The sequence below is a fragment of the Bos indicus x Bos taurus genome, chromosome 8 (assembly GCF_003369695.1).
Source record: "Bos indicus x Bos taurus breed Angus x Brahman F1 hybrid chromosome 8, Bos_hybrid_MaternalHap_v2.0, whole genome shotgun sequence".
Classification (NCBI taxonomy): Eukaryota; Metazoa; Chordata; class Mammalia; order Artiodactyla; family Bovidae; genus Bos; species Bos indicus x Bos taurus.
Genome location: NC_040083.1, coordinates 101479270 through 101504074, shown reverse-complemented (window position 1 = coordinate 101504074; position 24805 = coordinate 101479270). Strand labels below are relative to the sequence as shown.

The 24805-nt window shown below is 45.0% G+C and overlaps 1 protein-coding gene across 1 annotated transcript in view; it reads left to right on the top strand.

Moving 5' to 3' along the window:
• SUSD1 (sushi domain containing 1) overlaps nt 1–24805 on the top strand; it is a 137212-nt gene that overhangs the window by 94180 nt on the left and 18227 nt on the right. Inside the window, exons 11-15 of the mRNA XM_027550509.1 lie at nt 552–643; nt 2951–3137; nt 14679–14775; nt 18630–18888; nt 22444–22483. Coding sequence (XP_027406310.1) covers nt 552–643; nt 2951–3137; nt 14679–14775; nt 18630–18888; nt 22444–22483 — 675 coding nt within the window. The remainder of the gene's footprint in view (nt 1–551; nt 644–2950; nt 3138–14678; nt 14776–18629; nt 18889–22443; nt 22484–24805) is intronic.

The window sequence follows — 24805 nt, the reverse complement described above, 5'->3', positions numbered from 1 at the left end:
CACAGTACCAGATCTGAACTATCTTTTGGATTGATTACCATGACATTGAGCAGAGACCAATGAATGGTTCTTTAGTAATAAAAGATGAGGAAGCCCAAACCAAGAGGGACCATTCCCCGCTTTCCATCATGAAAAGCCTGACTGTTTGAGGTGGCCTTTTTTATTTCCTCAGGGAGCAATTCTCAGTTCTCTGCTGAAATGTTGCTCTCAGCTCAGAATTTCAAACTGGTGCTTTTTTGTCTAAATGAGGTTTGTCCAAGGCAAAGACAATGAGTTTTAGCTTAGGAAACCAAGGGAATTTGCAGTGAATAGACACATAATTTTTAAGAAGGATCCTCTGATTGGGTATCTTTTGGTCGTGAATCTTTCATCAGGACTGAGTTTACTGGCATATAAAAATGGGGTTTCTTGGACTGCTACCACTAGTTTCTAAACTGAAATAGTGCAGAAGGCATCCTCTTGTAAATGCTTATCTTTGGAAGATTGTTCAATTAGAAAGTAGTATTTTGGTATAAGGTGTAAGTTGATTTCTCATTCTTTTCCTCTTGCAGTAAAACAAACCATCAGTAACATTTCAGTATTTAATGAAACCTGCTTGAGATGGAGAAGTATGAAGACAGCTGATATAGAGGAGATGTATTTAGTAAGTTACTGAAACTTATTTTTTTTAGGTGTTTGTCTTGTGTGAGAGGTTCAAAAAATATCAACACCCCCCCCAAAAAAAACCCCCACTTATATAGCTTCCATAATCAATGAAAGATTTATAGTTACAATTGCAATAAGAAGCAATAACCATATAAGCCAGGAATCCCACTGCTGAGCAAATACCCTGAGAAAACATCATTCAAAAAGATACATGCACCCCAGTGTTCATTGTAGCACTATTTACCAGTAGCCAGGGCATGGAAGCAACCTAAATGCCCATCAACAGAGGAATGGATAAAGATGTGTAACATATATACAAAGGACTGTTACTCAGCCATTAAAAAAGCAAAATAATGCTATTTGCAGCAACACGGATGGATCCAAAGATTGTCATACTGAGTGAATAAGTCAGACAAAGAAAGACAAATATCATATGATATAATTTATATGTGGAATCTAAAAAAAAAAGTTACTAATGCCTATTTGCAGGTACTAATGCCTGTCAGACATGGAGAACAGACTTGTGGATTTAGCAGGGGAAGGGGAGGGTGGACTGAACTGAGAGAGCAGCATTGAAATATACACATTAGCATATATAAAACGGATAGCTAGTGGGAAGTTGCTGTATAATAAAGAAGGCTCAACCCAGTACTCTGTGACAACCTAGATGGGTAGGATGGCGTGGAGTGGTGGGAGCGAGCGTCAAGAAGGAGGAGACATGTGTATACTTACGGCTGATTCACGTTGTTGTTTGGCAGAAACCAACACGACATTGTAAAGCAATTATCCTCCAGTGTGAAAAAAGGGTACAAATGAACTAGAGGTAGGGGATAAGAGAGGGAGGGATAAATTGGGAGATTGGGACTGACATGCGTGCGTGTGTGCTAAATCACTGCAATCATGTCTGACTCTGTGGGACCCTATGGACCCACATAGCTCATCTGTCCATGGGAGGTACTTGTAACAGAGAAGCAAGTCATTCATTCCAGTATTCTCCAAGCACGAATACTGGACTGGGTTGCCATGCCCTCCTCCAGGGGGTCTTCCCAACCCAGGGACTGAACCCACATCTCTTAGTCTTAGTGCCACCAGGGAGGCCCAGGGACTGGCATATACATACCACCATATATAAAACAGATAACTGGTAAGAGCCTGAGGTGTAGCACAGGGAACTCTACTCAATACTCTCTAATGAGCCATATGAAAAAGACTCTTAAAAAAGTGGATACATGTGTGCGTGTACCTGATTCCCTTTGCTGTGCACCTGAAATTAACACAACATGGTAAATTAACTATACTCCAATAAAAATTAAAAACATAAAATAAAAACTGAATGCAATTCTTAAAAAAAAAGAAGAAGAAGCAAGAAAGTGGGCATTTCTGCCGCATGTTTGAAGTCAGAGACTTTGGGGATTGATGAGAAAGACATGAGAGTTTCTCTGTGTAACATAGTCTGACACAGAGCTGAGGTTCAGGCGGAATCCATGGAAGGAAGCCAGCGACTTTTCATGGGTGTGTGTCTCTCTGCACCGGTGCCTCTGATAAGGGTCTGAATGTGTTGCCTAGAGAGTCAAGGGGGAACTTTTAAAGCTAAATATGTTTGTAGCAAAGGTACAGACCATGGGATGAGCTGCTGCTAGAAGAAAGTAAGTAGGAAGAAAAGTGGATCTGTTGGTCCAGATGCTGGGAATGTCAGAAGGTGGTGAGAGAGGAGAAAAACCCTTCCCAGGTCTTACCAGAAACCGGCTAGGAGTATCCTAACGCACACCCTGCTCTGGAAAAGCCTTAGTTCAGATTCTTTTTTTTTTCCTAGGAAATTGTTCTCTGGCCTTCCTTCTTCAGGTTTGCCAACAGGCTTTCTCACTGGGCATGTGCCATTATGTGTGTGGGAACAAAAAAGGAGAAACTCGTCAGTTTCAGGGCCTGATGTGCATTTTGATTTAAAAATATATTTATTTTACTGATGATATTATAATTATGGACTTCCCAAATATTTATAGTATTACAGCTCTACTTGTATTTCATATTTGTTTTCTCAAACTTTAAACTTTTTATTTTGTGTTGGGGCATAGCCTATTGACAATGTTCTGGTAGTTTCAGGGGAACAGCAAAGGGACTCAGCCATTCATATACATATATCCAGCCTCTCCCAAACCCTCCTCCCATCCAGGATACCGCATAATGTATTTCACGTTTTAGAGGAACTTTAGAATGGAGAGCAAGAGTGCCCATGAGAAAAAGTAAGTGTCCAGGCATTCAACCTTTCAAGCTAGTAATTTACCTGGTGAACTTTTCTATGTTTCAGGTCCACATTTGGGGCCAGAGATGGTATCAAAAAGGATTTGCCCAGGAAATGATCTTTAATATCACTGCCAGCAGTCAGACTCCTGAGACGTGTTTGGACCTGAGTCCAGGTACCAACTACAGTGTCAGCATCCAGGCTTTGTCTTCTGAACTTCCTGTGGTCATCTCCCTGACAACCCAGATAACAGGTAAATCTTGAATAACAGCATTTGGCCGAATGAAATCGCCGCAGAGCTGTATAGGCTCGAACAAAGAGGCACACTATTACTTTTTATCATTATATGATGAACTTTAAGAGAAAGAGGAAGAAGGATATGAAGATTGGAGAGAGGTTCTCAAGGGACTTCCCTGAAACTGTAATGTTTTATTTCTTAAAAGATATCTAAAACAAAATAGCAGCATTGAATAAATCTGGGGAGTGTATCCATGAGTGTTGGTTACATTTCTTCTGGATATTTGAACTATTTCATCCTTAAGAAGAATTTGTCCTCTGTTTCTTTCTCAATAACCTATTTGTGATTCTGTTACAAGTACCTTAAGAGTGGGTTACTCTCCGGGGGAGAATGACTGGCAGTCCTGCTCTAGTACCCTAGAAAATCACTTTCCACTCATTTTCTCATCTCGCCTCAATTCTGTGATGGTGTCCTCCAGCCTCTTGTGTCTTATTTTCCTGAAAAATTAGAAGTAATCAGGTGAGGACTTCCTACTCCCAAAGTCTCCCGGGGCTGCCTGCAGGCAGAACCTGTATTTTATCTTCTCTCTTGGTCCCAACTCTCTTGCCCCCATCTTCCCTTAACCCTGCCATCCCTTCTTGCCGCGTCTGTTCCCCCAGTAAAGAATGGGTCCCACCACTGCCTTGGCAGGCTGTCACGTCTCCTTTTTAAATGCAAACAAAGATAGACGTACTTCCTTGGGTGCCATATTCCCTGCAGCTGCTCTGTCTTTCCCGTCTTTACAGTGTGAACCTCCCTGCAAGAATGTTGTGGAGGCGCCACATCCTTACCTCCTCTTCTGTCTTTGTTTGCAGTCCAGAGGCATTTGTTCTCAATGCTTTACTGGGAGTGTCTCTATCTTGCAAAATCCGCCGGCCAATTTTATTCTTATCTGATTTTCTCTACAGCATTTGGCATCCCCTCCTTGAAACACCTTTTCTCTTGGCTTTTGGATCCTGCTGCCTCGCTGGCTGCTCTTTCCCAGTCTGTTCCACCAGTTCCATCTACTTTAATGTTGCCCCGCCCTCTGCCTTCTCATCCCTTTACCTCATTATCTACCCTTTCTGCCTCGGTGATCTCTACCAGTCTCATGGCTACAAACAATACCTGTATTTCGACAATTCCCGAGTATCTGTCCTAGTCACATTCTGTCCTCTGAGCTCCATATATCTACCTGTCTCCAATATCCTATTTGAACATTTAATAAGCAAGACCAATAGAACTTTTGATTTCTGATCTTTGTCTTTACCCCACAAATCCATTTTCCACCCAGGCTTCTCTATCTCAGTTATTGGCATTCCTATTCACTGACTGCTCAAGCCATAAAGTAATTGTAATTGATTCTGCTTCTCCCACCAGTTTCTAGCCCTTAACAAGCTGGCTTGTTCCTGAAATAAACATGAATCCAACCACTTCTACCCCCTTTGCCTTTACAACTAGCAGCTTAATCCAAGCTAGCAACTTCTTGCTTGGACTTCTGCAATAGCTTCTAAATCTTCTCCCTGCTTCCACAGTTGCCTGTCACCTGCTGCGGTCTTCATCTTCACCAGAGCTTTAAAAAGATCACTCAAGGGATTTCCTGGGCAGTCCAGTGGTTAAGACTTTATGCTTCCAATGTAGGGGATGTGAGTTTGATCCCTGGGAGCTAAAGTCCCATGCGTTGCACAGAGCAGCCAAAACATTTAAAAAATTTTTTTTTAAAAATTGAAATAAAAAATATTTAAGAAGATCACTCAAAGTGTCATACTAAGTGAAGTAAATCAGACAGAGAAAAACAAATATGTAATGTTGCTTATATGTAGAATCTAAAAAATGGTACAAATGAACTTATTTACAAAACAGAAATGGAGTCACAGATATAAAAAACAAACATTGTTACTGGAGGGAAGGACGGGCAGGATAAATTGGGAAGTTGGGATTGACATATACACACAACCATGTATAGGGCTTCCCTGGTAGCTCAGTTGGTAAAGAATCTGCCTGCAATGCAGGAGACCCCAGCTTGATCTCTGGGTTGGGAAGATCCCCTGGAGAAGGAAAAAGCTACCCACTCCAGTATTCTGGCCTGGAGAATTCCATGGACTGTATAGTCCTTGGGGTGGCAAAGAGTTAGACACGACTGAGAGACTTTCCGGAGAAGGCAATGGCACCCCATTCCAGTACTCTTGCCTGGAGAATCCCATGGACGGAGGAGCCTGGTAGGCTGCAGTCCATGGGGTCGCTAACAGTCGGACACGACTGAGCGACTTCCCTTTCACTTTTCACTTTCACGCATTGGAGAAGGAAATGGCAACCTACTCCAGTGTTCTTGCCTGGAGAATCCCAGGGACGGGGGATCCTGGTGGGCTTCCATCTATGGGGTCGCACAGAGTCGAACACGACTGAAGTGACTTAGCAGTGAGAGACTTTCACTTTCACAACAATATATAAAATAGATAACAAATAAGGACCTATGTATAGCACAAAGAACTCTACTCAATACTCTGTAATGACCTGTATGGAAAAAGAGTCTTAAAAAAGAGTGGATATATGTATATGTAAAACTTATTCACTTTGCTGTACGCCTGAAACTAACACAACATTGTAAATCGACTATATTCCAGTAAAAAAATTAATAAGAAAAACATTCACATAAGAACATGTCATCCCCAGCTCAAAACTGTCTGATGAGTTTGCGTTAGTGTTGGAATAGAATCCATGTGCCTGACCATGGAACGTGTAGTCTGGCCCTTGCCTACCTCACTGACCTCATCTTCCTCTGCCCTCTCTCTTTCTCACTAAGCATCAGCTGCCTCCCTACCTTCCTTGCTATTTCTCAAACGGGTCAGACTTGTTTTTGCATCCAGGTCTTTCCATCTGGGCTTACTCATCCTGAGACACTCTCTCCACAGGTTGTCATTGTTGTGTAGTCACTAAGTCGTGTTTGATTCTTTTTTTTTTTTTTTCATGTTTGATTCTTTTGCGACCCCGTGGACTGCAGCCTGCCAGGCTCCTGACATGGGATGTCCCAGGCTAGAACACCGGAGCTGGTGGCCATTTCCTTCTCCAGGGGATCTTCCTGGCCCAGGGATCAAAGCTGCATCTCCTGTATTGCAGGCAGATTCTTTACATCTGAGCCACCAGGGAAGCCCTATCACTCAGATTTCTGCTCAGATTCATCCTTTCAAAAATCACCTCCCCATCACCACCCTATCACTCTCTATCCATTTCCTCTGTTTGAATTTCTGCACAGAACTCATTTCAGAACTTGTATTTTGAATTTTACTTGTTTGTTTTCTTTTCCCCTACTAAAATAGGAGCACTCTGATGGCAGGGATTTTTGTCTGTGTGTTCTGCCTTGAATCCCCAACACATAAGGATCGTGCTAGCCCACGTAAGGACAGTGATAACACAGCAAAGAAATATTTTTGTAATGAACGCATATGAAGACCAATCTCCAAATGGCCAGCGGGTGGTATTGGCATTGAGAAAATGCCTGGTTAGTTAATGAAAGCTTTAGACCAAGAAAGAATTCACCAGCTGGTGAGTTGGAAGGAAATGTTCAATTTGGGCATTTCTTCCCATGGTGATTTATCAAGATGAATAGCTATTCAGTCTCCCACTCGTTGGTCCTTCTCCTGTTTGGATGTTTTTGCATTGCTGATTCACATTAGCATTTCATATGTTTTGATTTGGGAGAGAGAGTTTCATCTTGATGAGCCTCATTTATACCTTGTTTTGTACATGAAACACAGCCTGGTAGCTCACGCACCCTGTATCTGTGCTCATGGCCACCAGGGGACACTGTTGAGCTGTTTGAATTCATTGAGACCCTGCCTGCCTGTTTTCCGTCTCTATCCCACTTTAAAGAATTTGCAATTTTTAAAAAGTGTGAAAGTTCTAAGCAAACAAACAAGAGAAAAACAGACTCCAAGCCCTCTCTTTAATGAAGAACAGATATGCTTCGTTGCCTAAGATGTGACTCTTTTAGTAAAATCGTAAAATTTGAATTTTACCAGAAATGTGAGGCAAGGGGTTTGGACCTGGAATACGCAGCAGCTGGTTTCCCAGAAGAAAAGTGCATGGAATTTCCATTCTGAGTGTCTTATGTTAAGTTAAATCTTGCTGATGGGAACAAGATGAAAGCATGCGCTTTAAATATATTGCTGACCTCAGAGGAGAATGAAAGTTTTCGGAATGTTGAAGGACAGAGGCAAGTGTTGCAGTGAAAACAAGAGGGTGCTGGTGAGAAGGGTGGTGAGATGAGAGGAGAGCGCAGTGCTTCTGACTCATGGCCCACACGCTTCCGCAGGCAGCCTGTTGATGGGAATTCCTCAGAATAGCCCCACCATTCATTCATACACCCTTTAGGTCAAGGGGAAGAATGAACGTTCATCCTTGATGTAGACCCAAAGGGTCAGAAGAGCTGTCATACACAGGACATGCTGTTTTCTGTTGTTGCTCACTCAGTCATGTTCAACTCTTTGAGACCTCATAGAGGTCACATGCCAGGCTCGTGTGTCCTCTGCTATGTCCCAAAATTTGCTCAGATTCATGTCCATTGAGTCAGTGATACTATTTAACCATTTCATCCTCTGCCACCCGCTTCTTCTGCCTCCAATCTTTCCCAGCATCAGGGTCTTTTCCAATGAGTTGGCTCTTCACATTAGGTGGCCAAAGTATTGGAGCTTCAGCTTCAGTCCTTCCAATGAATATTCAGGGTTGATTTCCTTTAGAATTGACTGGTTTGATCTCCTTGCAATCCAAGGGACTCTCAAGAGTCTTCTCCAACACCACAGTTCAAAAGCATCAATTCTTCAGTGCTCAGCTTTCTTTATGGTCCAACTCTCATATCTGTACATGACTATTGGAAAGACCATAGCTTTGACTATATGGACCTTTATTGGCAAAGTGATATCTCTGCTTTTTAATATGCATCTAGGTTTGCCAAGTCAAAAAACTTATAGGCAAAATTTTCTTCTTAGAGAGAGGAGAGAACCAGAGTGGGAGAGGTGGAGGGAGGAGGGAAGAGAGGAGGAAAGAGAGAGAGAAAGCCGGTACCTGCAGGTAGATAAACCATTTATTCGACACAATGCGGTGATCATCTGTGGTTGAATGGTCATAATGGAACCAAGAGTGCTGGAAGAGAAAAAGGAAATAAATATGTACAAGAAATCATTTCTTCTTGAGTCTGTCCTCAGTGCCAAGACTGGCAACGTACATGAGAACTTCCCCATCTCTGTATTCGTAATAAGGAAAAGAGAATGCACCTTTTCAGATGTTCAGGAGAGCCACTGAAAATACAGATGTGTCCCGGGTTTTATTGGACTATCCCTTTCGCAGAAAGGTCCAGCCAGGATAGCTCTGATTCCTGCTACAGGACTAGGGACCACTGCCCGCACCTCTGACCCCTCGTCTCTCACTGTTGTGTCCTCAGGAAAGGACCATGCGGGACCAGGTGTCTTGAGTTCTCCTGACGTGGGCTTCTCTTCCACAGACCATCTAAGGGCTGTGAACTCCTGTGTCCGCAGGGAGGGCTTCACCTCCACAGGCTGGATGCAGGGCACCACCCTGGCTCCTGCTGGCCTTCATCCCAGCTGTTTCCCTCTTTGTCCAGGCTCTCTCAGAGTCTTTCATGGACACAGATTCGTTGATGTCTGAGGTCCTCATGTTAGGTCAGCCCAGGATGAAGGCACGTATGTCCTTCCATACCTCCAAGGGTCAACTGTTCCTCTATCCCCAGAAATCTCCCAGCTACTTTCTAACTTCAGATCAACCCCCAGCCCCTTAAGGAAATGACTGTTTGGGGATGGATGTCTCCCCACTCTTCTCACTGAAAGCATCTGCACCCCCTCCGAGGCCCCACAGAGACAAGATGGTACACCACAGAGGAAAGTGGGCTGGATGTGTTATTTTCACAATGTTATGTTAACGCTGTGTGAGTGTTAAGTCACTTCAGTTGTGTCCGACTCTTTGTGACCCTGTGGACCAGAGCCTGCCAGGCTCCCCCGTTCATGGGATTCTCCAGGGAAGAATACTGGAGTGGGTTGCCATTCCCTTCTCCAGGGAATCTTCCCAACCCAGGGATCGAACCCACATCTCTTATATCTCCTGCACTGGCGTGTGGATTCTTTACTACCAGTGCCACCTGGGAAGCCCATCCTATATTAATATTAGCTGTTTATAAAATATGAATGGGAAAGCTTCTTTATATTAAAAGCCTAAAAGGCAGGCTTTCTGTGTGTTGGGTGGTTGAAAGGTATACTGAAACATAACAATTAATGCAGCAAATACCTATTGATTGGTTATGTACAAAGACCAGTGCTAAGTGCTGAAGGAGATAACGATAAAAAGAAGATGATTCCTTCTCCTTGGGAAGCCAAGTCTGATAACCTTACTGACAAGGGGCTTGCAGCTCACCTCGTGATACCTGATGATTTACGGCATAAGCTCTATTTTCTCCACTGCTGTCAATTTCAATTTATCATGCCAGCCTGGTGAGCTACAGTCCATGGGATCAGAGAGTCAGACACGACTGTGCCACTAACACACTCACACTGCCTGAGGGTCGTGGTCCAATTAGGAGATGCTGAAGATTAGAAAAGAACCTCTGGGGTATCTTTACTTTTATATATTCACGTGTTAGTTCCTTGCACTTACTTGAGGTTTATAGCATAAGGTTGGGACCTTTGCTTAAGTTTGGTGCAGACAAAATTTTCCTTTACTTTTTGTTCATTTCAGTGGGTCTTAGAGGAATAACACATTTGCACTTCTGTTACTTCCTTTCTCTCTTTGATTTTAATGGTTTGCCTACATTAATGATATTAATCTTTTGTTATACATATTGCACCCCAGGTTATCTACTCTTGAATTTTCTTTTCAGTATTCTTTTTGACATTTAGACATTTTAAGTTTTCATGTAATCAATTCTATTGATTCTTTTATAGTTTCTGCCTCGGGTCATGCCAAGAAAAGCCTTTCCCACTCTGCAATCAGATCAGTTCTTATTCTCTACTGTTTTCTAATGCTTCTTAACAATTTTGCTTTTCACATTTTAGCTTGCACCCATCTGGAATTTGTTTAGATGTGTGGTATAAGGCTAAATTTACATGGTAACTTTTTTCCCCCCAAATGATCAGCCAGTTTCCCCATCACCTTTGGAAAGACTGTCCATGCCACACACTATATTCTCATTTATTTATTTGGGTCTCTTTCTTGATTATCTAGCTTCTTCCATTGCTTTGCCTACACTGTGCTTTTACCTTCATATTTTAGTTATTGTAAATTTATAGTATATTTAATATTTTGGGGGACAGGTTCTGCCTCATTGCTTTTCTCCTGAATCGTCAAAGTTTTCTCAGCCTCCGTAATCCCTTTGCCACTTACTTCTAGGAGAGAATGGACGTTGTTGGCGTCTAGGAGCGGCAGTGAATGTCTTCCTTCTGGGTCTGCCCCCAGAGCACATACTCAGGGTGAAAAACTCCAGCCCAGACACAACCCATTTCTTGCCTTGGGTCTGATTTGGTTTAAATCAGTAATAGGCCAATGGAAAGGAGAGCAGACCAGCCAAAGACAGCAGTTTGGGGAGGGGAAACAGCATCTTGGAAAATATGGCTAGAAGTAAAGTTATCCACCTGCAATGCGGGAGACCTGGGTTCAATCCCTGGGTTGGGAAGATCCCCTGGAGAAGGGAAAGGCTACCCACTCCAGTATTCTGGCCTCGAGAATTCCATGGATTGTATAGTCCGCGGGGTAGCAAAGAGTTGGACACGACTGAGCAATTTTCACTAAGGTATTTAACCTCAAAAATGCAGCAAAGAAACAGTCTACTCAAGTTCAGGCTTTTGTATTCGAGAGAAAAACAGACTATTTATAAGGTGGGGAAGGTGGTGAGCAGGCAGAACAGAAAGCAGTCTGGAAGTCATGTGTTGACTGAATCACTGGATGGTTGTGGGGCTGAGAGGGGCAATGTGGCCCAGAACAACCGGCGGGGGGGGGGGGGGGCCTCCCTGCCCTGCTGCGGGCCGCCTTCCCTAAACTGGGGGGGCCTCCCTGCCCTGCTGCGGGCCCACCTTCCCTAAACTGGGCAAGTGCTTTGTTCTGCTGTTCCTGGAGTAGGTGAGAAACTGGGTGGTTTTAAAAGGTTCGCCAAGAGATTAGAGGACCTAGAATTATTCATCTCAGAGAAAAGCAAACAGAGGAATAACTTAAAAGAGCCCGAGGAGGGTTCTCACACAGGAAAGAGTAAACAGTTAATCTCCCTCTGGGCTGAAAACAGGAAATGTGTGATAAAAACCACTTACTTTCCTTGTGAGGACGAAATGTCACCAAGGAAAGCGCCTTTCAGTGATAGCCTGAGGGCCCAGTGTAGAGCTGCTTGGAATGTTCCTGTTCCCTGGTGGGGAACCTGGTGGGGCTTTTCAGTCTGCATTTCCCTTCTCCCCATTGCTGCAGGAGGCTAGCCACTGTCTGCCTCAGGGGTGTTATAGAATTTCTTTCTGGCCGCCTCTTGGAAAGATGGTGGACTTTTCAATACTGTAGGATGCTGTCTTAACTGTAAGTAGAGGCTGTTCCAAGTCATCCCAAGGGCCTTTAACAATGCCACAGATTTACGGAAAACATGATTTGTATGGCCACTGTATCTGCGTGGTGTTGGAAGAAATTCTAGACTTAGTGTTTAATAAACACTATAGGAAATTCTCACTCATCCACCTGGTCTTAGATTCCTGGGTGTCCCGGTGATCCACTCTGGGCCCTCATCTTTTCTCAGATGCCTTTATACCATCTCTCTGGGCCGCCGTGTGTGCGAAGTTGGTTCAGTAGCGTTTGACTCTTCGCAACTCTATGGACTGTAGCCCACCAGGCTTCTCTGTCCAAGGGATTTCCCAGGCAGGAATCCTGGAGCGGGTTGCCATGTCCTCCTCCAGGGCATTTTCCAGACCCAGGGATTGAACCCATGTCTCTTATGTCTCCGGCACTGGCAGGTGGGTTGTTTACCACTGGTGCCACCTGGGAAGCCCCTTCTGTTGATGACTGACTCCGTGTCACCTTCACAGTTTGCTCGTAAGCTCTGGACCACATTTCTAACTGCCTGCTGGATGGTTTCACGAGGAATTCAAACCTAACAGGTCTAGAAGTGAGGTGCGGCTGAACCTTCCCCCAGACCTTGATGAATGATGCATGTCACCACTGACTCAGCGACCAAAACCAAAGCCCAGGTTCCTTCCCCTTCCTTATCTTGCGCCACTTTCCGTTCCGTCTCTGCCCCACGTATCTCCTCCATCTGCCCCTTCTTTTCCATTGTGAGCATCATCACTTGCTTCAGGCCTCAGACACTTCTTACCCAGATTTTGGACAATCTATGCTTTTGCTCTTTTCCAATTCACCCTCCAGCTGGCGGTCTAAATTGTCTTTCTAAAATATACATCTGCTAAGAATCTTTAGATGACTTCTCCTTATTTACAGGACCTCAGATCTGACCTAGACACACACCGCTTAATTTTTATTTACTTATTTATTTAATTTTGGCTGCAGTAGGTCTTCCTTACTGCGTGCGGGCTTTCCTTAGTTGCAGAGTGGAGACTGCCCTTTTTGTGTTGCTTGGGCTTCTCAGTGCGGCGGCTTCTCTTACTGCGGAGCACAGGCTTTAGGCACATGTGCTTCAGTAGTTGTGGCCCGTGGGCTTAGCTGCTCCTCCGCATGGGGGATCTTCCCGGACCAGGGATCGAACCCGTGTCCCCTGCATTGGCAGGCAGATTCTTATCCACTGTGCCACCAGGGAAGTCCTACATTTGTCACTTTATTTTCTGCCTCTGCTGAGCTGGAACTCAAACTTTTGGCCAACACTGAACTCCTGCTGTTCTCTCTCTACACGCACTCTCTCTCATCTCCCGCCTCTGAGTATATCAGTTTCTGTATTTGATAGGCTCACCCCACTGCCCTGGGTCAGGCATTCTTCCCCTGCATTCCTACCACTCTCATTATCGTAGCTCCAAGCACCACCTGTTTACAAGACTCTGCTATCAGACTCTGAGCTCCTGGAAAGCAGAAACCATGTCTTCCATGGCTGTTTCTCCCAGCCTCACATAGAGGTGGCTAGTAAATATTTGTTGAAAGGCAGTGTGTAAATAGCATATTTAGTAGAGCTTTAAGACCTATCTTGGAAGGTCTAAACTTTTTTTTTAAATTATAATTTGAATTGAAAATTTCTACTCTAAATCTATTTTCTAATTGGGTAAAAGAATCTTGAGTGTCTGTTTTGGCCTTCTAGTTCTTAATTTCACTGTGGCAACATTCTGGGGAATTTCGGGGGGACTTCATATTTTATTTTTTCTCTTTCTATCTCTCTCTGTAACTCTCATCCACTCGATAGCACTGTTGAGAAGATTAAATGAGGCGAGGCATATGTAGGGCACGTCTATATATGTGTTGTGTGCCCAACACATGTTACTTGTGTGACCCCCACGGCAGAGTGGTGGCTGGTATGTTCATACTGTGAATGTAACTCCCAGTTAGATGATGGAACCCCAGTGTCAACCAGTCAGTGCATTCTCCTCCCCATGAGTAACTATTTGGAAAATCTGGTTGCTGGGGAAAGCAAGATAAGAGCAGACAGCTGTGTGATTATAAAGGCTCTAGAAGTCTAGGGAATTCCCTCACAGTCCAGAGGTTAGGACTCCACGCTTTCACTGCTGAGTTGCAGGTTCATTCCTTGGTCAGGTGGCTGATTCATGTTGATGTGTGGCAAAAACCATCACAATACTGTAAAGTAATTATCCTCCAATTAAATTGATTAATTAAAATAAAAATAAAAGGATAATCATGCGCGCGCATGCGCGCGCGCGCACACACACACACACACACACACACCCCTGGTCAAGGAACTAAGATCCCACAAGCTCCACAGAGCAGCCAAAATAATAATAATTAATAATAATAATAAACTTTTCCCAAAGGATCTAGAAGTCGGATATGCTGGTCTCCTCACCAAACAGGAACCTATCTTCCAAGATATTTGAAATGACCACAGCCTCCACCCTCTGTTTAGTGCTGGGGCATCGCTTTTTAAAAGAATTACAATAAAATATGTACAACATAAAATGTACTATTTTAATCATTTTTCAGGGCACAAGTTATTGGCATTAAGTACGTTCACAGTGGTGTAAACCATTACCATTATCTATTTCAAAAATGTTTTCATCACCTCAAACAGAAACCCTGTTCACCATTAAGCAATAACTCCCCATTCCCTACCCACACCCTCAGCCCTTGGCAACCTCCCATGTATTTCTGTCTCTATGGATTTACCTGTTCCAGAGATTTCACCCAAGTGGAATCATGCGGTATTTGTCCTTCTGTGTCTGGCATATTTCTCTTAGCCTCATGTGTTCAGGATTCGCCCGTGTTGGAGCGTGTGTCCGAATTTGCTCATCACTTCTTTCATGAAAACTTTCCTCTTGATGTCCCATGAGGACCACTTTCTTCATGTTTCTGCTTGTTCTGATCACACCCGTTTTCTTCTTTGCAACATGTTTTCAGAGCCTCCCCTTCCGGAAGTAGACTTTTTCACTGTGCATGGAGGGCCTCTGCCACGCTTGCGACTGAGGAAAGCCACAGAGAAAAATGGACCCATCAGGTGAGTAGAGGCCTCTTTCCCATGGCTGCCCAGTGGTCCCATGGAGTGTTTTGGAAACACTGATTCGAGTGAGAATGAGACCTCTCTCTAGGTAGCTACACTTCGGTAGTTAAGGCAATGGGCCTCTTTTTTTGTTTCCTTGGGCACAGACTAGGCTTCCCTGATAGCTCAGTTGGTAAAGAATCCACCTGCAATTCAGGAGACCTTGGTTCGATCCCTGGGTCAGGAAGATCTGCCAGAGAAGGGATAGGCTACCCACTCCAGTATTCTTGGGCTTCCCTTGTGGCTCAGCTGATAAAGAATCTGCCTGCAGTGAGGGAGACCTGGATTCAATCCCTGGGTAGGGAAGATCTGCTGGAGAAGGGAAAGGCTACCCACTCCAGTATTCTGGCCTGGAGCATTCCATGGACTACATAGTCCATGGGGTCGCCAAGAGTTGGACATGACTAAGTGACTTTCACTGACTGGGCACAAACTGAGCCTTTAATTCCAACTAGCAGCCTCCTTAGTGAATATAGAGACTTTTAAGGGACCAGAGATGAGCATTTGGGCAGCTAAGCTCGAGAAACTGAATCTGCTCCTTTGGTTATTGAATAAGCATTGTTTGGGTGCCTGTGACATGTCAGGCAGTATCTTTTGCACTCATGCCTCCAGGTATATCCATTAGTGATGGTGGATCAGGAGCATCATTTCACTTGCCAAAGACAGAATGTATTTTCCTTTATTTAAGGGTGACCTTGGGGTGTGTGTAGTGGTTTCTGGGACAGTCATTTGGATAATTCCTTTAATTCATTCAAGTACTGAGATGTGGGTAAGGCATTGCATTGCTAATAACTGCTTCTTGGACTCCAGACAGTATTAGGGTGGAAGTAATTTACATCAGGTGGTGGACTGTGTTGTGTTCAATTAAGCTTTTTATTTACACAGGTCATGGCAGGATTAGGAAAGCAGACATATTCCATTTTTAGAGAGGAAGATTGATGTTCACCTGGGGAGATGAGCAACTTACTGACAGGAGTCTAGAAAAATGGGATAGATGATCTTATCTGCAATACAGAAATAGAGACACAGACAGAGAGAAAAACGTGTGTGGACACCAAGGAGGGAAAGAGAAGGGTGGGATGAACTGGGAGATTGCAGCTGATTCATATACACTACTGTATATAAAATTGGTAACTTACGAGAACCTACTGCATAGCATAGGTAACTCTACTCAGTGCTCTGTGGTGAGCTAAATGGGAAGGAAACCCAAAAACGAGGGGGGGTATATATATACGTGTAGATGATTCTCTTTGCTGTACCATAGAAACTCTTCCAACACTGTCATTATACTCCAATAAAAATTAACTTTAAAAAAGAGGAGATGGCAATATCCTGCTTCCTTGACCTAACCCACACTGCCTGTGGCTCTCCTGACCCTTCAGTCTAATGACCCTACAGTACAATCAGGGTAAAATTCATGAGATATCACAAAACTGTCAAAAGAAAGTCCAGCAAAATTATCTGTGTGTCCATTTATAATGAAACTTGGGCTCTTCGTGTCTGTTCGTTTGAGCCCAGTAAATGCTCAAAAGTCTTTCCAGGCATGTGTATGGCCTAAGTTGTTCTGTGTCTTAGTTCCTGACAAGTTACTGGAAGGCACTGTAATTCTGTTGCTGGAAGGAGAATGGAAGTCGTGACCTCAGGGCCTGAGAGAATGTGCAATACGTACGTGATGTTTAGGCCAGGTAGTTATGTAAGGCAGAAAGAAAAGCCAAGTGACAGTCTACCCTTGTGGCTCTGTGCCGGCCAGTGCCTCCAAAACAGGAAGTGGAGATTTGTGAGTCATCAGGGAGGGTAGTGTTGGGAGAGAGGGGGAAGAGTCCTTCTGAACAGTCATGCTCTCAACAGCCATGACTGCTTCCCCAGTGTCATCGGCACTGATTACCAGCAGGATGTTGAGGTGGTTTCCTTGGCTCGAATACCTGGTTTGAGCTGGGGGAAGCAGCACTGCCAGTGGGTGGCAGCCCAGAGTCTGCTATGTGCATTGTCCAGGATCGGGGTGTGGGGCAGTGGCTTGGGCACTTGGTGGAGTGGGGGCTCCGGCCCCACGCCTCCCCTCCAGGCCCGGGTGATCTTGAGGGATGATGCACCTGTAGCCAGGCTCTCCTTATGCTCATGTCTCCCACACTTGCCAGATTCCAGGAATCACCTAGGATGTTTTATCAGCAACATGAATTCTCAGACTCTACTGGAGATTTTGATTGAGTAGGTCTGGGATGGGGGCTGGAAATTTGTACAATTATCAAGCGACTCGGGTGGTTATGATCATACTAACTGGGGAGACTGCTTTATGCCTCTTGAATGGTACCTCTACTGGGAAATGTTCAGAACCAGATGAGTTCAAGTGAGCCTTGAACTTGCACTTGAACATCACTACCTACATGGTAAGATGAGAGGGACTTGAAGATGTACTTACAGACAGCATGGAGCCTGCTGCCCATTTACTTTTTAACCTGTGTCTGTGATTCATAGGGGTGTCTTCATCTTCAAGTCCCCAGGAAAGTTTGTTGTTATAGGTGTTCCTTTGTAGGCTGTGAGACTTAGTAAATGTTTACTGGTGGTGGCAGTGACAAAGCATTGCCCTGCGGGCTTTACTTTGTTATTTTTGTACAGAGCTCATTGCTGAAAGTGAATCCAGAAACTTTGTGGAAATCAGGGCCCTGAGGACACCTGGGAATTTGGGGAGCCTGGTGGATGGATACTTTCTAAGTCCAACACCCGCTATTAACCTAGTAACTCATGGACTCTTAGCAAGCAGGAGATGGGGCATTAGGAATGTGGAGCAAGAAGTGTATACTTATTGGCAAAATAGAATTACATATGAGTTTGGGAAATTATTAGAGTTTGGGAAATTATCCGAATCATATTTGGTGCTGATGCATGTTTTTCTTCTTTACTGAAATTTCAACTCAAGAAACATCAGTGGGGAGTCAGTCATAGCCAAAGAACTGTGCAAAGATTTGCAAAATGCAAATCATTCAAGTCCTTACTATCAAGCCTGATAGAGAAAGCAGACATCCCAAAACTTACTAGGAGATGAGCCCAAGCAGATGGAAATAGAAAGGAAGATGTGATTTATTCTCAGAGTGTTTTTGTTCTTACACTTTCTTTTGCTGACAGATTTTCTATATGGTGGGATAAATAATACTGAAACATGATAAAATGGCATCAGATTGCTAGTGTGTTTCTTTGTCCACATGTAGGGAACATACAAGATTTTCCCTTTCCAGCTGTTGAAGGATATTGTCAGACTAGATGAGTTCACCGTGACTTTGCACTCCGTGCTTCTCATTCATTTCATAGGAACTTCGGTATCAGTCCATGAACTGGAGGGAGTGTCCGTCACATGAGTTCTGTTTTAGGCTCCTCATGTGATTATGTGGAGCCTTTTGGCAGACTTAGTGCCCTAACTCTTGTAGGCAATAGGGCTCCATGTGACTGCTAAAGCCTTTCCCCAGCCGGACTTTGTTTGCCCACGAGAAAAATCACTGATTAGATCAACTTTATGACACGTATGCTCCAGGCAGTTTCCCAGGTAGCCATCTGCAGCCAGAGCTTAGAGAGATCACTCCCCCAGTGTCATGAAACATGAATACGGTTGGTTCCAACTGGAGTTCCAGGACTGTTGGAGCTGTCAGATCGTGAAGCCCACATGGGCAGGGACTTTTATCCAGTGTTGTATCTCCAGCATCTAGCAAAGTGTTGACCTCATAGCCGGTGCTCAGTAAGTGTGAATAAATGAATGAATGACCCCTCCACCCCCGGCCGCAACCCAAGCAAGGGTCTGATAGACGTTTTCTTTTCTCTTACAGTTCATATCAGGTGTTAGTGCTTCCCTCGGCCCTCCAAAGCACATTTGCTTGTGATTCTGAAGAGGTTGCTTCATTCTTTAGCGAAGCTTCTGAGGCCAGTGGATACGTGACTGCAGAATTGCTGGCCAAGGATATTCCCGATGATGCCATGGAGATACCTATTGGAGACAGGCTGTACTATGGGAAATATTATAATGCACCCTTGAAAACAGGGCATGATTACTGCATTATATTACGAATCACAAGTGAATGGAATGAGGTATATTTCTTTAAAAACTCTTTTGAATTTGATATTTTCCTCTTCATGTGAATTTTAAATATTTGAACATTTGTTTTCCCCATATCTGAGATGAACACTGCATAGAAGAACCATAAACATGTGTTGAACCCTTTCACTTTATAAAGGAGGGCAGGTGAAACCTCTCTGGAGGTGGATAGTCTGAACTTGCTGGGGGAACCTGTTTGAATCTGTGTTTGGACTGAATTTGTTTTGTTTTTTCCTAAGCTTTATGGAATGCCCTCATCCCATTGCATTGCGGAAGCCTGAGCTGGAGTGGAACATCTAGATCTTTCTGGCACTTCCCTGTACTCCTGCCAGGCTGCTGCCTTCCCTCATTCTCTGGGAAGCAAGAGGGAGGGGCAGATTATGCTCAGCACTATTTTCTGGCTCTATTTTCTGCTTCCGTTACTTCCTTGGCTATTGCATAAACCCCACTCTCATCTCTCAATCCTTAGAGAATCTGTGTTTAGAAACAGGGTTCTTTCTTAAGACATGGAAACTCATGAAAAACATGAAAAACATGGACATGTATACTCTTTACAGAATGAATAACTATAATGAGCTAATGGCACCCCACTCCAGTACTCTTGCCTGGAAAATCCCATGGATGGAGGAGCCTGGTGGGCTGCAGTCCATGGGGTCGCTGTGAGTCGGACAGGACTGAGCAACTTCACTTTCACTTTTCACTTTCATGCATTGGAGAAGGAAATGGCAAACCACTCCAGTACTCTTGCCTGGAGAATCCCAGGGACGAGGGAGCCTGGTGGGTTGCTGTCTGTGGGGTCGCACAGAGTCGGACACAACTAAAGCGACTTAGCAGCAGCAGACAAGCAGAATAGCCAGAGCTGGATTGATCAGTCAGAGGTGGAAGAGCTTCTGGAAGGAACATTGTCATGGTTGCCCTGCTGCTGCTACTGCTAAGTCACTTCAGTCCTGTCTGGCTCTGTGCAACCCCATAGACGGCAGCCCACCAGGCTCCCCCATCCCTGGGATTCTCCAGACAAGAACACTGGAGTGGGTTGCCATTTCCTTCTCCAATGCATGAAAGTGAAAAGTGAAAGTGAAGTCGCTCAGTCCTGTCCGACCCTCATCAACCCCATGGACTGCAGCCTTCCAGGCTCCTCCGTCCATGGGATTTTCCAGGCAGGAGTACTGGAGTGGGGTGCCATTGCCTTCGGAGAACTCAAAGTTTGATATCAATTCATATTGGTTGGCAATGAAGACTAGAAAAATTCTATTAATAGAAACATCTCTTGGCTGATGAATTTGAGGCATCTTGCGTGTAAGGTTCATCACGTATTTAAAACTGAAACATGCTATTAAATTTTGTATAGGACACAAGTCAAATGTGCCATTATCATGCTTGATATAAAACTAAGACTATGTCCAAGTAGCAGAAAGGTCTGGTGGTGTTTTGTGACAATTATGTAGGGATTAAGAATTGAAAGACTAAAGTCCAGAATATATTGCCCTTAACTTATTGCAGAGGTCGTTATGACTGAGACAAGGCCTCCTTGCTAGAATATCACCAGGAGATCCTGACTTGGTATCTCTAGCCATAGACAACGCTGGCGGTAGAGTATGTGTGCAATTTAGAGATTGCTCAGAGCTGCTGTCTCAGGCTGGGACTTTGGTCTGGGAGGGTGTATTAGTCAGCTTGGGCTGCCATTTCAAACCTGCCAGTACTGCCCTTACTAGAGCTTTGTAAATTGGTAAGAATGAGTTTTCCAGTCCCCTCTTTTTGTGTTTCCTTTTATGTATCTGCCCCACTAAGTAACATTACCGTGTTCCTAGTTGCCAATACAGAAAGTGAAAGTGAAGTCGCTCAGTCGTGTCCGACTCTTTGCCACCCCATGGACTGTAGCCCACCAGACTCTTCCGTCCATGGGATTTTCCAGGCAAGAATACTGGAGTGGGTTGCCATTTCCTTCTCCAGGAGATCTTCCTGACCCAGGGATTGAGCCCAGGTCTCCCGCATTGTAGGCAGATGCCTTACCATCTGAGCTACCAGGGAAGTCAGTACAGAAATCTAGGAATAATTCTTGTCTTTCTTTTTCTTATCTTCTTGTGCAGTCCATTATCAAATTCTGTCAGTTATGTCACCTTAACGCCATTTAAAACCATCCTTTTCTCTCTTTCATTAGCACTGTTTAGCCTTTGACCTCCCTGTCTGAACAGCAATTTTCTAACTCATCGCCTGGCCTCTTCTACCTGTACCCTTGCTCCATACTACTGCCAGAGTGAGTTTTATAAAATGTACATCTGATCAAGCCACCATATTTTAATGAGCTCCCTTCTTTATCTGGCCCTGTCTATGTCTCTCCTTTAATACACTCAGTTCCCTAGTAACAGTCTTGCTGTTTGAGGTCCTTTTTCTTTCCCAGTATCTTGACATATCAGATCAGATCAGATCAGATCAGTCGCTCAGTCGTGTCCGACTCTTTGTGACCCCATGAATCGCAGCACGCCAGGCCTCCCTGTCCCTCACCAACTCCTGGAGTTCACTCAGACTCACGTCCATTGAGTCAGTGATACCCTTCACTTTATTCCTGCATATTATCTTTTATTAAATGCACTTGACGCAAGGCTTCCCAGGTGGCGCTGTGGTAAAGAATCTGTCTGCCAACGCAGAAGACACAAGAGGGTTTGATCCCTGGGTCGGGAAGATCCCCTGGAAGAGGAAATGGCAACCCATTCCAGTGTTTCTTGCCTGGAGAATTCCATTGATAGAGGAGCCTGGCGGGCTACAGTCTGCAGGGCCACAAGGAGTCAGTCAGACACGACTGAACAACTGAGCTCAATAGTGGTCATCTAGAGAAGCATTTGTATGTCCCAAGCCTTCTTATAGCCTTGCCCATAAGATGCATCACTGTCTTGCTGAACCTGGATGTGACCTTGGAATCCTCTTCAACGTCAGTCTCCAGGCAGTCAGTGCCAGTTGCTGAGAGCTGGCAAGGGGAATGGAATTCACTGCCATCCCTGCTCTTTCCCTGGAGTGTGTACTTCCTGAGATCCATTGGAAAGCTTTAGGGTCATCATTCCTAGGGTCACTTCTGTCTCTGTTGCCCTGCCAGACCCTTTGAATGCTTGGTGATCATAAGGCTAAATTGTAAGACATTACAGCTGAATGAGACTTTTCTTTTTTGGCCACACTGCACAGCATGCAGGATCTTAGCTCCCTGACCAGGGTTTGAACCAGCAACCCCTGCAGCAGAAGCACAGAGTCTTAACCACTGATTGTTTTTGCTGTTCAGTCACTAAGTCATGTCTGACTCTTTATGACCCCATAGACTGCAGCATGCCAAGCTCCTCTGTCCTCCACTGTCTCCCAGAGTTTGCTCCAATTCATGTCCATTGAGCTGGTGATGCTATCTTAACCACTGAACCACCAGGTAGGTCCCCAGGATGAGACATTAAACATCATGTTGTCCAAAATAAGAGATAAAACCCTGCAACTTGGAGGGCAAAGGTGTGTTATTTAAACAGACATCACATACCGCCCAGTTATATCTGTTGCTGTACTTTCCTTTACAGGTGAGAAGAAGTGCCTGTGCAGTCTGGGCTCATGTAAAAGGTAAAACCATTTTCTGTCCTCATTTCTCCTCTGTTCACTCGGCAGCATCAAGTGTCTGTTAATGAGATTTCTTTTTAAACTGTCACAGGCGATGGAAGCACATCTCAGACTAGCCATAGCTGAAAAGGACAGGGGTGGTGGGAGCGCATGGAATCAGAACCCGAGTGGCATCATCAGGAACTGGGACTGGGCACTTAACACCACGAGTAGGACTCTCCCTTTCTCTCTGTCTCTTGCCTCCTCTGTTTCTAAGTGTGAGCTGGCTTCACTTTCTTCTACTGTGAACTACATGGTGGGGTGGGATGGGCAGCAGCTGCCCCATGTTAGCCACGTCAGTGGGGACAGACAGTTTTTCAGTTCCAGGAGTCTCCTCTCCTAGGCAGGTGACTATCCACTGGATGAATCACTGTTAAGAGGAGCTGGGGTAGTGTGATCAGCCTACCTGGGGTTTGGGGCTTACTGGCATGGCTTGCTGGGGGTGCAGATCAGTGTGATGGGCAATCCCAGAAGAGCTGCATTGAGAGGGGCATAGGATCCCCATCAGGAAAAGAGGAACAGCAAACCATGTTGACAGACCAAAGCAAAGAGCTACAAACAGTCCACTGCTTTCCACCATTTGGCTACTTCTCATGCACACGCACACACAAACACACACACACACGCACACACACACACACGCACACACACACATGCACACACACATGCACGCATACACGCATGCACACACACATGCACGCACGCACACATGCACACACACATGCACATGCACACACACATGCACACACGCATGCACACATACACACACATGCACACGCACACACACATGCGCGCACACACACATGCACACGCACACACACACAGACACACACACTATTTGGAAAAACATCCTCCATTAAGAAAGTGGAATTATCCTCCATATAACCAAAAATGGAACCTAGGAGGAAGACAGTCCAAAGGTGGATCTGCACTAAATCCAGGTCCAAGACCAAGGGATGATCCATTCCTATTGACTTACTTAATCTAGATGTGCTTCTCATGATCTGCTTAGCAATCTGTGATTAAATGGCAGATTAAACTGTTCTCAAATCACAATATATAATACGCAAGGGAAAGGTGGATAATCACAATAAATACATTTATTTAGAGAGGAGGAAAAGGGCTTCCCTGGTGGTCTAGTGGTTAGGAGTCTGCCTTGCAATACAGGGGACACTGGTTCAATACCTGGTCCTGGAGGATCCCACATGCTGTGGGGCAGCTAAGCCTGTGAGCCACAACTACTGAAGCCCGTGCTCACTGGAGCCCGTGCTCAGCAACAAGAGAGACCACTGCAACGAGAAGCCTGTACACTGTGACTGGAGAGTAGCCCCTACTTGCTGCAACTAGAGAAAGCCCTCGTGATGCAGTGAAGACTCAGCACAGCCAAAAATAACTAACTAAATAAACAAAATCATTAAAAAATGGGAAGAAAAAATAAAGAACCGTGCTGTGCAAGACTTCCTTGGTGGTCCAGTGGTCAAGGATCTGCCTTCTGGTGCAGGGGACACAGGTTCGATCTCTGGTTGGGAAACTAAGATCCCACATGCTGCAGGGCATGCCCGTGCTCTGCAGCTACTGAGCCGGCCACACTCTAGAGCTCATGCATTGCAACTAGAGACGCCAAAAATGCAACAACTAAAGAAGCCTGCACACTGCAACTCAGACCCAGCACAGCCTGCTCCCCGCCCCCGCCCCCTGCCCTGGCCTTCTCATGCAGAAGAACCATGCGGTTGCCAGGGGACCAGTACCAATGACCCCATCCTGCTGGACAGGAAAAGCAAGCCTCTCCTGGGCTGGCAGCAGAGTGGGTCACCTGCTCAGTCAGTCTGGCTGCCTCAGGCTCTGCCTGATTGATGGGGGAGCACCTTGTCCCTTTGCTCCAGAGCTCTCCCTAGAGATGCAGTGGGGAGGAGCCTGTTGAGGACCCTACAGCTCAAACCTTCTGCTTCTGGGGGGCAGTGATCCAGGTGGAGGAGTTGCCTTAGGGATTGAGCTACCACAGGTCTTGTTCGCCAGGCTGGGATTTCCCTGGCAGGACATTTCTATAAACCAGAGGGCAGCCAGCCACTGGATTTGACTCATAGGAATTCCATTAATTTGCAGCTAATACCAGAAATCTTGTCAAGTTTATGACCTTTTTGAGTCTGGTCCTTTTCCTTGTGGTTCATGCATCCTAGCAACTGCCTGAGGAATTCTGCTGTAGCCTGGAGTATCAGTTTAACTCTTTACATCTGTCGCTCACCTCAGAGCAGCATAAAACAATAGGCTGGGTTGGTTAGGAAAAGC